Source organism: Osmerus eperlanus, chromosome 2 (genome assembly GCF_963692335.1).
Source record: "Osmerus eperlanus chromosome 2, fOsmEpe2.1, whole genome shotgun sequence".
Classification (NCBI taxonomy): Eukaryota; Metazoa; Chordata; class Actinopteri; order Osmeriformes; family Osmeridae; genus Osmerus; species Osmerus eperlanus.
Window position 1 is genome coordinate 10878527 of NC_085019.1, and position 15388 is coordinate 10893914.

The following is a 15388-nucleotide window of genomic DNA, read 5'->3' on the forward strand; positions in this document are numbered from 1 at the left end:
ACTGAACTGGTAAACTAACAAAACTGTTGTGCATTACCGGATGTTGTTGATTGCCTGTTGTTAGAATTCTAAAGTTGGAATGTGAATTTAAGTTAATTTAGTGCAATATAGTTTCTGTACTTTATAAGGGGACATACATGCACTTTCAGTTTGTTTGGGTAACCGTATTATAAGTGTTTACTTAAAGGGGGAGAAGTGTTATATACTGAGTAAGTGTTGCACCCCGGAACCTTTGGACCGACACCTGCGTATCCCGCCGGGGGGGGGTATTGTTTTGGCGCCACCTGCATGTCTCATGTACGTTTTGGCCATATGGTATCCTATTGGTTTAGGACATTAGGGAATCCTATGTTTAATATGTAATAATCAATCTCATCTTTAGGAATGAATTAGTTCTAAGTGTAGAGCCAATCGTAACATCAGTGAACACGCACATCAAAATATCTTTACAATGAATTTATTCAAGTAAGGTAAACAGATCTTATGAACAAGTTAGATTATGGGTTTGATATGAGAGATTGGTTTCAATGAACAGAATGAAATGGTCTAACTCAGGGGTTTTCAAAGTGTAAGACAGTGAGCCTCCCTTGAGAGAACATCAAGTCACCGGGGCCTCCCCCATTTTAACAGGGTCATAGAATGATTTTTTTGGGGGTATTTCACACTGTTCCTTAAGGTCTCCGAATAGGGTATGTAACATTGGTTGGGCTGAAAATGTCCCGGGTGCTGTTCTATGCGCCCTAATGCACCCTGTGAAATAGCCCTGGAATAAAACGAGAGGGTTTCTTCTTTCTATGGTATGCTCATGAATATATAGATGAGCTGCGCGCTGATTGGTTGGTTTACAACGAGTGAAGCTGCGGAGCAAAGCGCAACATGGCCAACAGTACTCACTGAAACATCGAAGGTGGAGACTTGAAATAAAAACGTACAAATAAACCTATTGTGTCTGCACAACACTGTTTTCAACAAATTGACGAGACATCATTTGAAATGATAACGTTAGTTGTTTCCACTTCTGCTGGAGCCGAGTGCACCAGCTGGGCGTAAAAAAGTTGGTCTTAACTCCTACGTCGGTCTTAGTTACGTCCGACTTTGTGATTTGAATTTACACCGAGTGCACCAAGCTTGACAGACCACGGTCGCAGCTACGCCTGGTTTTAAGATGCGCGTCCTTGTGAATATGCGAAAGCGTCGATCGTTGCCAAGCAACACATTTAAGAGCCTTTCAAAGCGCACTTGGCTAGCCTATCTCCCTTCAAAAGAAGCCATGGATTTAAAAAAGAAAGAAAAGGAAAATACATTTTACTGATAGAGAAATTAGAAAACTTCTAGAGTTGTTTACTCAGAATAGAAGCGTGCTCACGGGGAAATGTAATAATATCAACACAAACAAACAGAAACAATCATCTTGGAAATCGATCACCAATAAAATTAACGGGGGATTTGTGCGATCACCGACAACTTTTTCTCGCCTTAATTCCCTTTCCATATGTTGCCTATAAACAAGACGCGCTGCATGTGCGATCAAACTGTTGTACATTATAATTACCATGGATATTAGTCCGATTTTCCAACTTACGCCTGCTCCCCACTAGGCGTAAAATGTACACCCAGGTGCAGCACATAAAGGGCTTAAGTCTAACTGGTGCACTAGTCGTAACTTTAAGTTAGTCGTAACTCAGTTCTACGTCGGACGTAGCGTTACACCCAGGCGTACGCCCAGCTGGTGCACTCGGCTCCTGTTGTCGAGCAAACGGGATCAACGTAGGCAGATGCCTGAGGAGTTTGCAGGGTCTCATGCTATCATTAGCCAGAACCTTTTTGCAGACCACCAGGGCCGGATAACGTCAGCTAGTTTGAGGTGTATGCATAGGCTAACCATTAAATTAGCAGCACATTTCCCATATTTAACAATGATTAAACATGGGCTTACCTGAAAGTGATGCACGGGCATCATCTCGCAGTCTCTTTCTTTCTTTTTTTCTTCCCCTGACTCCTGTTATCTTTTTAAGCCCATTTTAGAAAAAGTTGACCTAGCCTACAGTCAAAGTTCGTCAGGCCAGATACGGAAGGGCACCCACAGCGAGCTTGGGAAGTTGAGTGTGTGATATGTTTCTTTTTGGGGGAGGGGGGGCACCATAGGCTATATCTCTTGTTCTGTCTGTTTTTTAATATACGTCCCTAATATTTCTATACTAAAATAATTATAAGTATTATAATTATTATAAGCATTATAAGTATTATAACTATGATGATTTTTCAGTTGGCTAATTTTTGGTGCCCCCTCAGGAGTTGGTGCCATACGTACAGCTCGTAGTGCGCGTTATGGGAGCGGCGGCACTGGCTACTAGACTACACAAACACTGTTTTTGACTTGATTTAACATAATATTTTGATTGAACAAGTTGCAATAAAGTACTCACATTAAGGAAAGTTAGGACTGCGTTCATAACGTGATATAACATTTTAGTTGACATTGTCCAGGGCCCCTTAGATGTCATGTGCCCCTGGGCAAGTGCCCAGTTGCCCTAATGGTTAATCCGGCGTAGACCACACATTGTGACTTTTGAACATCGGCTGGCCCTATCCAAGAAAATCCCAACTTTAAATATTCCTCATCATATTTTCTGCGCTTTCTGCTGGGTTCAGACATTTTATATCGGCAAAGTTGCTGTCACTGCTAGCTAAAAATGTTTTGTGTCAAGTATACTTTACAAGCTGTCAGGACTGAGAGATTAAAAGACATTAAAATATGTATATACATTTGTGTATTCTATTCCATACATCTACCAAATGATTAGTTTCCAGAAAGCATATATATATATTTTTTTTAATAATTTTTTAAATATATATTTGCCGCCTCCCCTGAAACGCTTTGGCGCGCCTCCCCTTAAACTCTCTGCCGCCCCCCAGGGGAGGCGTGCCTCACACTTTGAAAACCCCTGGTCTAACTTAACCCTCGTGCTGCCTTCGGGTCACATGACCCAAAGGTTCATAACGAACCATTGTTGTGTTTACCCAATTTTACCCAATACAAAAACAAATTTAAAAAAAATTATTTTAACCTTTGCAATGTGGGGGGTCTGAGACAGCCCAACGGTTAAAAGAAAATGCTTCACTTTGTTTTTGTATGAGGTAAATTTGTCGCAATGCGACGGTGGGTCACAATGACTGATGGGTCAGAATGACCCGAAGATAACACAAGGGTTAAAGAAAGACAGAAATTGTACAGTCAATGATTACATCCTTACAAATCATAAACAGAGCTCACGCCAATGCCATGTCGAGGAGGAAAGAGCGTTAGCCATAGTTACGTTTGATCAGGGGTTGATCAATGATGTTGAGGGCGGTTTGCGCCAAAGGTCCATTTGAAGAATCTGAAGTCACAGCGCGGCTGCGCTGGGTCATGTGACTGAGTCTGTGGGATCTCAGTGAAGTCGCATTTAGAATTGCGTTTTTGGTTCTTCTGTTGAAACGTCCAGATAGTGACGCGTTCACTATGAAGTTGAATCTCAGGAGAAGCTTGGCGACGTCCTTTGGAACGCCAATCCTGATGGCGTTCATGCTATGGTTGATTTCGCTGGAGTCCGAGATTGATGGTCATCTTAGGGCTTTATACAGTTCAAAGTTCGAGGGAGGGCCTGTCTGGGTCAGACGTTGATTGGGGCTTTGCTGGGTTCTCAACTCCCCCCTCCTTCCTTCACACCTACCAAAGGTGTGATCTGATCTCTGGCTGGTTCATTCGATTGTTCAAATATTGTTCTGGACATCTTGGTACAGTTACAAAATATAGTTGAATGATTGTTTTATTATGATAGCTTTGTGTAGATACCAAGAATGACGTGGTTATCTTTCAGGAAGAAGGAGTTGTAACTGGAATCAAGATTTCATTGAACACAACATTAAAACAAAGTAACAAACATGTCACAAATATCCCTCTCATAATTCTCCACCTTGTACTCTTATGGTAAAGGTGAAGTCTCAAGAACTTTCCTGTTCTGATCAAGGTATGTTCTTTGTTCAAATCGCCGCCGAAACGGATAGCAAATGGTTGCTGGAGACGTGTTGTCTAAATCAGGCCCTTTGAAGCTTGCAAGCTAGCAGGAGGGCTGATTAGGTAGATTGGGGAGGTCCCCCCCAATTCTATGGTTCCTTTGCATCGGTGTTTGGTGTTAATCAGCATACTGAGGGTGTCACAAGGGCTGATTAGGTTTGTCTGATGTGATTGAATCACTCTTCAGGTGTGGCAAGATGTTGGCTCCGTGTGGTCTTGCTGACCTCACTACAGAGGATTCAATGGGAGATTTCCTACAGTAAGCTAGATCTACTGCTTCAAATTTAAAACTGAGACGATATTTTGATTACAGACAAGTTCCTTAACCTCTGTTGTCAATATCGCCGATAAAAAGTAAATACTGTTACGAAGCATTTGTTTGTAGGTAACAAACGATAGACGTAGCTAGATGTGACCTGGTTTCGCCGTTCTATGGCAGCTATGATGACAGCGTTGTAAGCACTCGTCACTAGAATGGCCATAACTTTAAAACAAAAAAACATATTTCTATTCTGTCTGCTGTTCTACATTGCCCACACTTTATGTATATATATAAACTCTAACATGGCCTGTATCTTGTATTGAAAGTGCTCGAAAATTAGCTTGTCTAATGTATGGTGGACTGAGAAAACATTTGTCAAAGCGGAGCGAGCGGATGTCGTGGGAGAATTCCTACTGTTAGATTTACTGCTTCAAATTGAAAACGGAGAAGATATTTAGAGTAAAGACAAGTTACTTAACATCTGTGTTCAATATCGTCAATTAAAAGTAAAAACTTTCCAGTTACGAAGCGTTTGTTCGTTGGATTGACGCCAGCTGCAGCAAACACTTACGCGACCCCGGTTTGCCTGTTCGTGACGGTCAGCTATGACAGTCTTGAGCCTCGATTTTTGCAGATTTCTGTGAAACTTGCTAAAATAAAAACGATCAACCTAGATTATGTACACTTTAAGCTCAATGTACATACCTTGTTTGGCCAATTTGGTCGATTGTGGAAAAAAAGTCGAACCGTTTTTAGTTATGGAGAGCCATCGCGCTAGCTCGATTATAAGAGAGAATAACAGAAATGTAGCTAGAATCCACACCTCAAACAAGTTAACATAGACGCAAAACTGTACGTCCAATCCAAAAAATAAGGATATTTTCCAAGAACCAAGACTCTGCCGAAACCAGAGATATCCTTTATATGTCTGTGCGGTCAGAAATACTACTCTACCGGCAGTTTCAAAAACGTGTAACTTCTGCTTTCTCTGAGAAATGACAATTACATTTTTTTATAACACCTCAATTGTTATCATTTGTATAATATTACAGCTCATCTTCGTTGGTCAAAGGCACAATCTTTACCCAGATGTGACTTTTGTGCATGGAAAAGTGAAACGTAAATGTAGGGCTACTTGTCCAAAGGACAAGTGCCTCAAAAATGTAATGTCAGGGCCCCCCACTGTCACTAGATATAAAGAAAACGTTGACTTTCACTCGGTGCTATTCACTGACAATAAAAAAAAATGTATATGTGCACTGCTGTTTGTAGACTAGCTCCAGAGATTGTTGCTGCATGCTGAATGATAGCAACTCACCAGGACACTTCACCAACTCTCCACTCATTCTCCTCGGACCATCCATTTAATTGGCTTTGACAACCATCAGGTCTCGGCAATTCCTCATTTTCCCTCTCACGTCTACTTGGTTCGAAACTATACGGCTGTGGGCCATCATACATATTAGTAGTTCTTGCCACCTCTTCCTCATCCCAGTCAGTCGCCATAGTTCTAGTACTAGGCTGAGGCTACTCTCGTCCACGACTCCCGAACGAGACGTCATCACTGAATTGCGCTAATATGCTAATGCTACAATTTGAGTGGTCACCCAAATTTGTCACCCGTTTATTATCACCCGTCCTGCCTCAGGGGTCCAGTCCAATTTCTTCGGGGGGCCCTTCAGTAGGGAGGTTAGTGGAGCTGCTATGGAGCTGAAGTTCCGGATAAAGCGGTGGTAAAAGTTGGCAAATCCCAGGAAACTTTGTAATCCTTTGACGGTGGTGGGAACAGGCCATGACCTGACAGCGCTGGTCTTCTGCTTTTCCATCACTACCCCTTGTGGGCTGATTTTGTATCCCAGGAAGGAGACTTCTCTCTGGTGGAAGGAACATTTCTCTCCTTTCCTAAAGAGGTTGAGTCTCTGCAGCACTACTTTCACATGCTGGACATGGTTGTCGAAGGAGTTGGAGAAAACCAAGATGTTGTCAATGTAAACCAGGACACTCTTTCCCAGTAGGTCACGAAAGATGTCATCGACAAAGGACTGAAAGACGGAGGGGGCGTTAGCTAGCCGTAGGGCATAACGCTATATTCGTAGTGCCCAGACGTTGTACTGAATGCCGTCTTCCATTCATCCCCTGCCTTGATCCTGACGAGGTTGTATGCACTGCGTAGGTCTAGTTTAGTAAAAAAGCAGGCCTCTCGTAGTTGTTCCAATGCAGATGGAACCAGAGGCAGTGGATAACGGTATTTGACAGTGATGTCATTCAATCCTCTATAGTCAATGCAAGGGCACAGGCCTCCATCCTTTTTTCCACAAAGAAAAAGCTGGCAGAGGCAGGTGAGGATGATTTGCGTACATACCCCTGTTTTAAGGCTTCCCTGATGTAGTTTTCCATGGCTTCTGTTTCCGTCCGCGATAAAGGATAAACCCAACAGCGTGGGGAAACAGCTCCGTCTATCAGGTCAATGGCGCAGTCCCAGGGTCGATGAGGGCGAAGCTGCGTTGAACATGACGGCAAAAATACATCCTGGAATTCGTGATACTCCCGAGGAATACACACTTGGAGGGCACCCGTCGGACTCTCCACCGTAGTTGACGCGCAGACCAAGGGTTGACAGGTCTCCCGGCATGAGGAAGCCCATGAGATGATCCTGTTCTGACTCCAGTTTATTATGGGTTGATGCTTGCACAATCATGGTATTCCTAGCACAACCTTGTGAAGAAGGGAGGTAAGGACGTGAAACACTATCTTTTCCTGGTGAGGGGGTGTTGTGGAAATAGTGGGTTTGGGCTCACGTGATCTTGACCTGGGGTACTACGCTCCCGTCGTGGCCATCGTCGTCCCTTTGAGGGGTCCGGTGATCCTCCTATTTCCATCGGCAAGTCCTCCGTACCGAGGTGGTGTGGTGTGCAGGTGAGGAGGGTAGGTGAGCGTCGTGAAGGAGCCTGACTGCCCGCTTTCCGTCTTTTCCACAGCATATCATCCAGTTTAATGGACGTGGAAATCAACGTGTTGAGATCCATGACATCATAGCGGCAGGCTAGTTCGGTTTTGATGTCGTCGCGTAACCCCCGTTGGTAAGCTGTGTGCAAAGCACGATCATTCCATCCTGATGCCGCTGTGAGGGTGCGAAAGGCCAGTGAGTAATCAGCCGCCGGTTGATCATCCTGAGTGAGCTGCAGCAGACGCTCACCTCCATCCTTTCCGTCCGAGGGATGATCAAACACCGCCCTGAAATGACTCAGAAAAGATGCATAGGTCCCCGTAGCTGCCTCAGCTCCTTCCCACACTGCCGTAGCCCATTGTAGAGCTTGTCCACGTAACAGGGATGCGATAAGTGCCACCTTGGACTGATCGGTGGGGTAGGAACCAGGTTGCGCAGCCAGATACAGCGTGACTTGCATCAAAAAGCCTTTACATTGGGATGGGTTCCCATCATAGCGATCAGGCATAGCTACAGGTGAGTTTGTGTGAGGAGCGGGTACCGGTGGTGTGGAAGGAGCCGTGTTCTGGTCTGTAGTTAACCCAGAAGAACCTCCGGTCGTCTTTATATCGGCCAAGGTCTGTTCGATGTTCCGCAGGGCGGCGGTTAACTCGCCCAGGATCTGATGATGGTGGGCCAGGTGTTGCTCGTGGCTGTCCAGAGCCTGGGCCACCTTGGGTAAATCCGTCCCCATATTTAGTGGGTAATTCTGTCACGAGACTTTGATCCTTGGCAGTTAGGAACGAGGAGACAAAGGCAGGTGAAGCACTTTTACTTGTACTTTAGGACATTTACAAGATACATTAGTTGCCTAGCATAGAATAGTTTAGTGCAGACAATTACCCACAACAGTGCCTGGTCTGAACAGGATTTATATACTGTGTGTAATTAATGATTATGTGCAGGTGTGTGCAATAATGAGGTGTGAGTCGGTCGGTGTTCCTCCGCCGTCCTCAGTACTCTGGGGAACTAGACCGTCTGAGGGGTGCAAGAGGATGATCTGTGACAGCTCTGTTAGGGTGCTATCTAGCTATGGCTGGACAAGAAGGATCGCCTGCTGATGGTGTGTTTTCGACAGTATGTAAAAATCCCTTGAAATTGCCTTACTTGCTTAACAGTGAGATAGCAAGCCAGCTAGCTAATACAATTTGTAACTTTGACGAATAACTAATTAACAAGAACCAAAGTAGTAAGGTCTGTTTTTGTTTTTGTTTTTTTATGAGCAGTTACAATCACTTCTCTTAGCAAAGTTACACATTTTATTAGCTAGCTGGCTTGCTATCTCACTGTTAACAAGTAAGGCAATTTCAAGTCATTTTTATTTACTGTCGAAGACACACCATCAGCAGGCGATCCTTCTTGTCCAGCCATATCTAAATAGCACCCTAATGGAGCGCAATCCCTGAATGCACTACACATCCATTAATGCAGAGAACAACACTGCCCCCTATCGGATTTCACTGTCTAAAGGGGGGCTTACGTGCGTGAATCAAAAAGCTATTTGTGTGTTGATCGCAAAAGAGCGAAAAGAATGTCTCAAAATTATGTGATTGGAAGAAAGATTGGACGCGTGTATTGGGTGATCCACAAATGCCGATTCAACACTTCCAAACCACAGAATAATGTGTTATTAACTACCCATCCAAATTCGAATAAAAAAAAAACACAGACAAGTATGTTAAATTAGGCTTTGAAATCGTAAGAAAATCAGCAGTCTTCTCTGTTCGAGACTGGGGGGGCGTGTTGCCTGAAGGAGCTGAAGCTCGGCCCCCTCGCTGGAAGGCACCGCCTCTCTCAAGTAAGTTACCTACGACCCAGATAATGGACGCTACGTCAAGCCGAACAAAACATTATAGAATTAGAATGTATTTGTTCAATGAGTGAAACATACAGATGCATTGAAATATTCCCCTGAGCTGTAACACAGGAGTAAACATTTACAGCAGAGACAGCAGACAGTGAGCTCTCCAACTACTTCTAGCACATTAGCTACCATTTCACCAAAATACCATCATTCTACACCGAGTAGCCTAATATCAAGTTAGCGGTTTGCACTAATTATAGTAGAGATACCTCTGGAAAAGTTATCTAGTATAATTATAACAAGCACACAGAACTGGCTACAATAACAGTACAGCAGGAGGAGCCATTCAGTGATCTGACGTAGATGGGGCATTTTTTGGCTCCGCCCATTAAAACCTGATCTGAAAACGGAAGAGAAACTGTTCTTCGGTCTAACTCCACATTTCAGTGCGACAAAGTTTTAGTGCTGTGCACATGCTTTCAGGAACTCATTTCACACGTATATAATGTACTAGCAAAACATGGAATTTACTTTACAGGATCTTTAAGTATTTTAAGAAATTACAAACGATATCTTTACGAATAGACATGTATGTGTACAAATCATAGCACATTTATGTAAATGCCAACTTACAAATCACGATTAAGAATTTTGTTTTTGTGGATTGCAAAACACATTTGTAAATCGTGGCACGTGTGGATCATGGTACTACATTTACGAATAATTTTGAGACATATCTCTCTCCATACAGGTGAGGGGTATGGATAAGCAGCACTTGCGAGTCTGTTGCTAGCGTTCTGTGGACTTCAATTTGTATGCTTAATTCAGTGTACATACTACACATGTAAATTAAGTGATAATTAAGTGTTATTATTACTGTCCCTTTAATTTACAGTTAAAGAGACAATAATAAGTAGATAAGTAGACAGTAATACATAAGTAATATTTATTATATCTAGTAAGTATACAAATCTATCTCTGTCCCTTGAGTCAATTTAAGTCATTAAAACATGACTGGAGAAGGCAGCTGTCAGTAACACTGTCTTACACAGTCACCTTGTTTGAGTAGTACCATTTGAATGGTAGATGTTTGTGAACAATTGGAACAGAACCATAATGAGTTCATATTATTATTTTACTTTGTGAAAATGTTCTTAGAGAGATCAAACACTATTTTCGTCTTCACTATTGAATTTGAATTAATTTATATGTACAAGTACAAAAATACAAAGTATTGTACTCACAAGTACTCTCTCCCAGAAGCTTCAAGATATTGACTGAACATGTGTCTCTCTCCCTGTGTGTATCCAGGACCCTAGAAGCAAGCACAAGTTTAAGATTCACTCCTATGGCAGTCCTACCTTCTGTGACCATTGTGGCTCTCTGCTTTATGGTCTCATCCACCAAGGGATGAAATGTGACAGTGAGTTGCAAGTGTGTCTGTATGTGTCTGTGTATGTCCTGGTGAGTGTCCAAATGTATGTAAGTGTGTGCCTATGTCTGTGTTAGTATGTATGTGTCTCTATGTATCTATGTGTGTCTTGGTGAGTGTTGTGAGTGTCCATAATATGGGAGTGTATGTGTGTTAGGGAGTGTATGTGTGTACGCATGTGTGTCTGTGTTTACTGTATGTGTATGTATCTGTTGTATGTCTTGGTGAGTGTCCATATGTATGTAAGAGTGTCCATGTGTGCATGTGTGTTAGAATATGTGTGTGTGCTTGTGCGCTGTTCTCTGTAGCCTCTCTCCTTGAAGTACCCAGTAATGAAGACAAAAGGGAAAAGGCTCTTCATATATTTTACATGGATACATCTGCGATTCAAGAAGAATACTGTATTCTCTGTACCACCCCCAGTGTGTCTTATCCCCACCTACACCTACTCCTCTAAATCTCCTACCTCCTTTCACCCCTCTCTCTCCTCCTTTTCATGCTTTTCTTTTCTCGATCCCTCTGCCCTATCTTTCAACCCTCCCACTAATTTTTCTCCCTGTCATGATCACTCCTCTTCTTCCCCCTCCATCTCTCTCTTTCTCTGTCACTCTTATCTCCCCACTAAGATATCTCCTATACCCTTTCTCTTTCTTTCTCTCCTATTTCTTAATCCTGTCTCTGTTATTCCTTACTGTACTCGAGATTCCCTCCGCCACCTCCATTCTCTCTCTATCCATCCATCTCTTGTCTCTGGTGGCAGCAGTATTACAGGTCCTAATGAGAGCAGATTCAGTTAGAATGATGTGTGGACACATGAGTCCCAACATCCCTCCTACTTTTCTCTTCTCCTTCCCCCCCCCCTTTCTCCAACTGCTGGGGTGGAAGGCAGCTCTCCCTTGTGTGAAGAAAGAAGGGAGATAGAGAGGGAGCGCAGATGTGCAGGAGGATGAAGAGGAATGAGGGATGGATTGAGGGAGGCTAAGGGAGGGATGAGTTGTGGATATTGAGGAGGGAGGTAAGGGAGGAGGGGAAGAGAGGGAAACGTCCTTTTCGTTTGTCTTCTCTTCAAGAACCTCTCTCGTTTGTGTTCTGTAGCTTTATGAAACACTGACACAAAAGCTATTTTCCCCTCCACAGCACTCAGACGACAGGAGAGAAAGAGAGCGAGTGAGATAGAGCTGTGTATAGAGAGGGTAGTAGCTAGCTAGACACAATTGTTATGAGTGTGTAACACAGCATACTGTGTCCTACAATGGCAAGAAAGCTCTCCAGTCTCTCCATTCTCCAAAACAATAGTCAATAGGTCAGAAATAATACATTTTGTTTTTCTGAATAGGTCAATTATAATTCTAAAGTGAGCGTGTGTGTGTTTGTGTGCGCCTCCCCCAGCCTGTGACATGAACGTGCATAACCAGTGTGTGATGAACGTCCCCAGCCTGTGTGGAACGGACCACACAGAGCGTCGCGGCCGCCTCTTTCTCAAGATCGAGGTCAGCGGAGACAGGCTACATGTCACAGGTAGGCCCCCCTCTCTGCTTCCCCCAGGAACACACCTGTAGACATGATCAAATGGGGAAATAGATTGCTTGCCGAGGGCAGCAATTCAAGTGTGTATGTATCTGTCACCAGTGTATGACCGTTGGTCACGGTTTGGAATGAAAGGGAGTGTAGCAACCGATAATGTAATAACGGCCAATAATGTAATAACGGCCAATAACGTAATAATTTAAATGTAATAAAACCAATAATGTAATAAATTGCCAATAATGTAATAAAGTTGTGGAGCCAATAACGTAATAACCAGCCAATAACGTAATAAGTTATTACATTATTGGCAAAAAGTTATTAAGTTATTGGCCTTGCATTAAAAAAAAACTTTGAAAATGTAATAACTGGGCCAATAATGTAATAACTGAGGTATCACTTTATTTTATCTTCAATTTCTGGAGAGAAAGTGTCACTCTTAGCCTTAATATTGCATCTTGCAACAGATGTTTAAATATCCAACCTTACAGATACCCCTCCACCCTCAAACCCCCCTCCACAGGAGGCCTTAAAGGAGCAATCAAGAGTCCATTTGGATTTATATCTCACTCTTAAGAGTTCCGTTATAGTACTCTGTGTATCCAACTCTGTGACCATGCAGGCGCTTTGATGGAGTTGTGAGTCTTTCTAAGTTCTGCGTTGTAGTTTTCAGTATGGTTTTGCAATTCACCGCCGGAACGCTAGGGGCTGCGGGAATGAGTCGTTATCTGACCAATGACAGCCCTGCGGTCTCCCTTGGTCTCAGTCGCCTCGACTGGTAACATTTTTTGTAGGCACAAGTCGGGCTTCCATAAGCGAAGCTTTACTTTTACTCTGGGATTCTTGAATCGGCCAAAACAGTGTTAGGGCCAGTCTGATCTAGAAAGCAACATTAAATTGCTTGCAGATTCGGCTGAACATTTAATAACTGAGCCACTATAAGGCAGTAATAATATATAAATATGACTGCAGCCCCCTCATTCAATAATATCATATCATACTGCTTTAATCACCAATATTTAAAAGCTAAATGTTTGTCTGATGCATATAATCTAGATGCTGCTCCTAAACTGATTTAATGCACTCATTCATCCACATATGCACAACCATGCGGTTCTTGAATTAAAGAAATCTGTAAATTCCATAAAGATAATTTCACTGTAATTTCATGTACTGGGAACCTCTCTCTTTCTTAGGGTTAGCTTATTTAAAAAATTTTATTTTATCATTTGGGTCTTTAGTCATTACAATTCTTACAGATATTGTTGTATAGACAGTTGCTCATAATGGTGTATGTATGTAACATAAAAACATGTCTCGGTGAGGATCTTGCATTGTCAAATGAATTTAACACATTTTTTTATGGAAAAACATTTTTAATTCAACCTTTTTTCATTCTCAAAATGCCTATGGAACTTAGGCTGGTGTCAGGCTTTCCGGGTCGGGGATTGAACCCGGTCCGCTGGATCAATAAACCAGCGTGTACCCAGGTGAGCAAGTAGGACCCAATTGCAGGATGTAGTCAACTCTTGTTTTCTTTATTTTAGAAAGTTCCAAAACACAAGATTCTTCTCACAGAGAAAGTCCAAAAAACACAGAAGATACAATCCAAAAACAGGAGAAAAAGGCAAAAGGAACTGAGAACCGCACTACAAAGGCAAGGCTCTAAACTTGAGACACACACAGTGAAAATAGAGACGTACTTGAGAGTACACACTTGCCTTGTGAGAGGAAACGCCAACAAATGACAAACGACCCAATGATGTGCATGTGAACTAGCCAGGGGGGTGTTCCATCAACGTCGATTAAGGAAAAGCGAGACTTATTTCGGCAAGTCTCACTTAAGCTTAATTTATACTTCGGTCGCGGACACTTTTGAAATGGTCGCCGACGAAAAAAAAAAAAGTGTCGCTCAGGCTGCTGCATTTATACTTCGGAAAACAGTCGCCTGTGCTCAAGGTTCACGTGACGTAAACAGAATCATTTTACCGTTACATTCATAGCTATGGTTACATTGTTAACGCTTTGTAGCCTAGGTGATCAATCGGAGAAACTGACAATTTTAATTTTTCACTATGTGACGACATCCGCGCCAGTAGAAATTTCTCCTGGTAGGCGACACTTCTAAGCGACGGTTAAAAGTGTCGACCGAGACGTCATTTCTGTCGGCGACCTTTACAAAAGTGTCTGCGACCTAAGTATAAATTGGGCTTTACTTTAGCGAGAGTTCCGTTCCATTAAAGTGGCTTATTTTAGTTCTAGCTACGTAAGCAAGGTAACTTATACTTCGGAACTAGCCTGATCCGTGTCAGGCTAAAAGTCAAGCTAAACTAAAATGTGTTGCAAATAATTTCCAACAGGCGGAAACAGAATCTCAAAAGACAGTTCCGTCGAGTAAAGTCCTGCACGCAAAGCACTTTAGTCCGTGTTCGGAAACGTAAATTCAGACTTTTTGAAGTGCAGACATGAATGATTTACATGTTTAGGATCATCTCCAAAAAATATATTAATTTAAATAAACAAGTTAAGAAATAATGTCACTTTAACTGTTTTCAAAAGCCATTGGTTATTGACATAAAGCCTTAGAATCTAAGCAGAGCGTATAGACAAGTTACAATCAATTACGGCGTATCCATTCTTTGACAACTCTGTGGTGGATGAAGGTGCTCAGATTATACAAAGAGCGTTTATCCCACCAGCCCCAAGGGTCTTCAGATACAGAAGTAATGCTTCCCTGACCAGTATCTGTGGAAGAAGTATAGGTTCAGCAGGCCCAGCATAGTTTATCTAGATAGATTTAATTGTCATTCTTTAAAAAAAAAAAAATACATAAATATATATATATATATATATGAAATAACACTTTAGCAACTCTTAAGGATGGCGATGAACACATAAGAGCAGCCTACCATCCTTTGTAGAAAGTAATAGAAAGGAGAGTAGTAGACTATAATAGTAGATATAATAATAGACTGCAGTCTATGTAGGTAGGCCTAGACTATGTAGTCTGCTGGAATCACACACAAGGAAGCAAACTCACTGTAGCCAAGCCTTGACACTGTTCAGTTTGTCTGCATCTCTGTGTGTCTTTGCATGTGGGACATTCTTGAACGGGCAACTATGCCAGGAAATATGAAGGGTATACCTTGCTCCAAAGCAGTACCTGAATATTATCATCAGTTTTTCAGGTCATCTTGAAACACAAAGAATCAAGGAGACTTTTAATTCAATTGTAAAGTATTTTCATTGTTTAAAGTAGCCTATATGTTGACAAGCCTCTATATTACCTCTCCTTCTGGCTTCCCCAATATTATAGGTGCAAT

At 42.4% G+C, this 15388-nt stretch overlaps 1 protein-coding gene across 2 annotated transcripts in view; it reads left to right on the top strand.

Moving 5' to 3' along the window:
• Window positions 1–15388, top strand: part of prkcab (protein kinase C, alpha, b) — a 278873-nt gene that overhangs the window by 196333 nt on the left and 67152 nt on the right. For both annotated transcript variants that reach the window (XM_062452861.1, XM_062452870.1), the window contains exons 4-5: window positions 10421–10532; window positions 11931–12059. In XM_062452861.1, the coding sequence (XP_062308845.1) occupies window positions 10421–10532; window positions 11931–12059 (241 nt within the window). The remainder of the gene's footprint in view (window positions 1–10420; window positions 10533–11930; window positions 12060–15388) is intronic.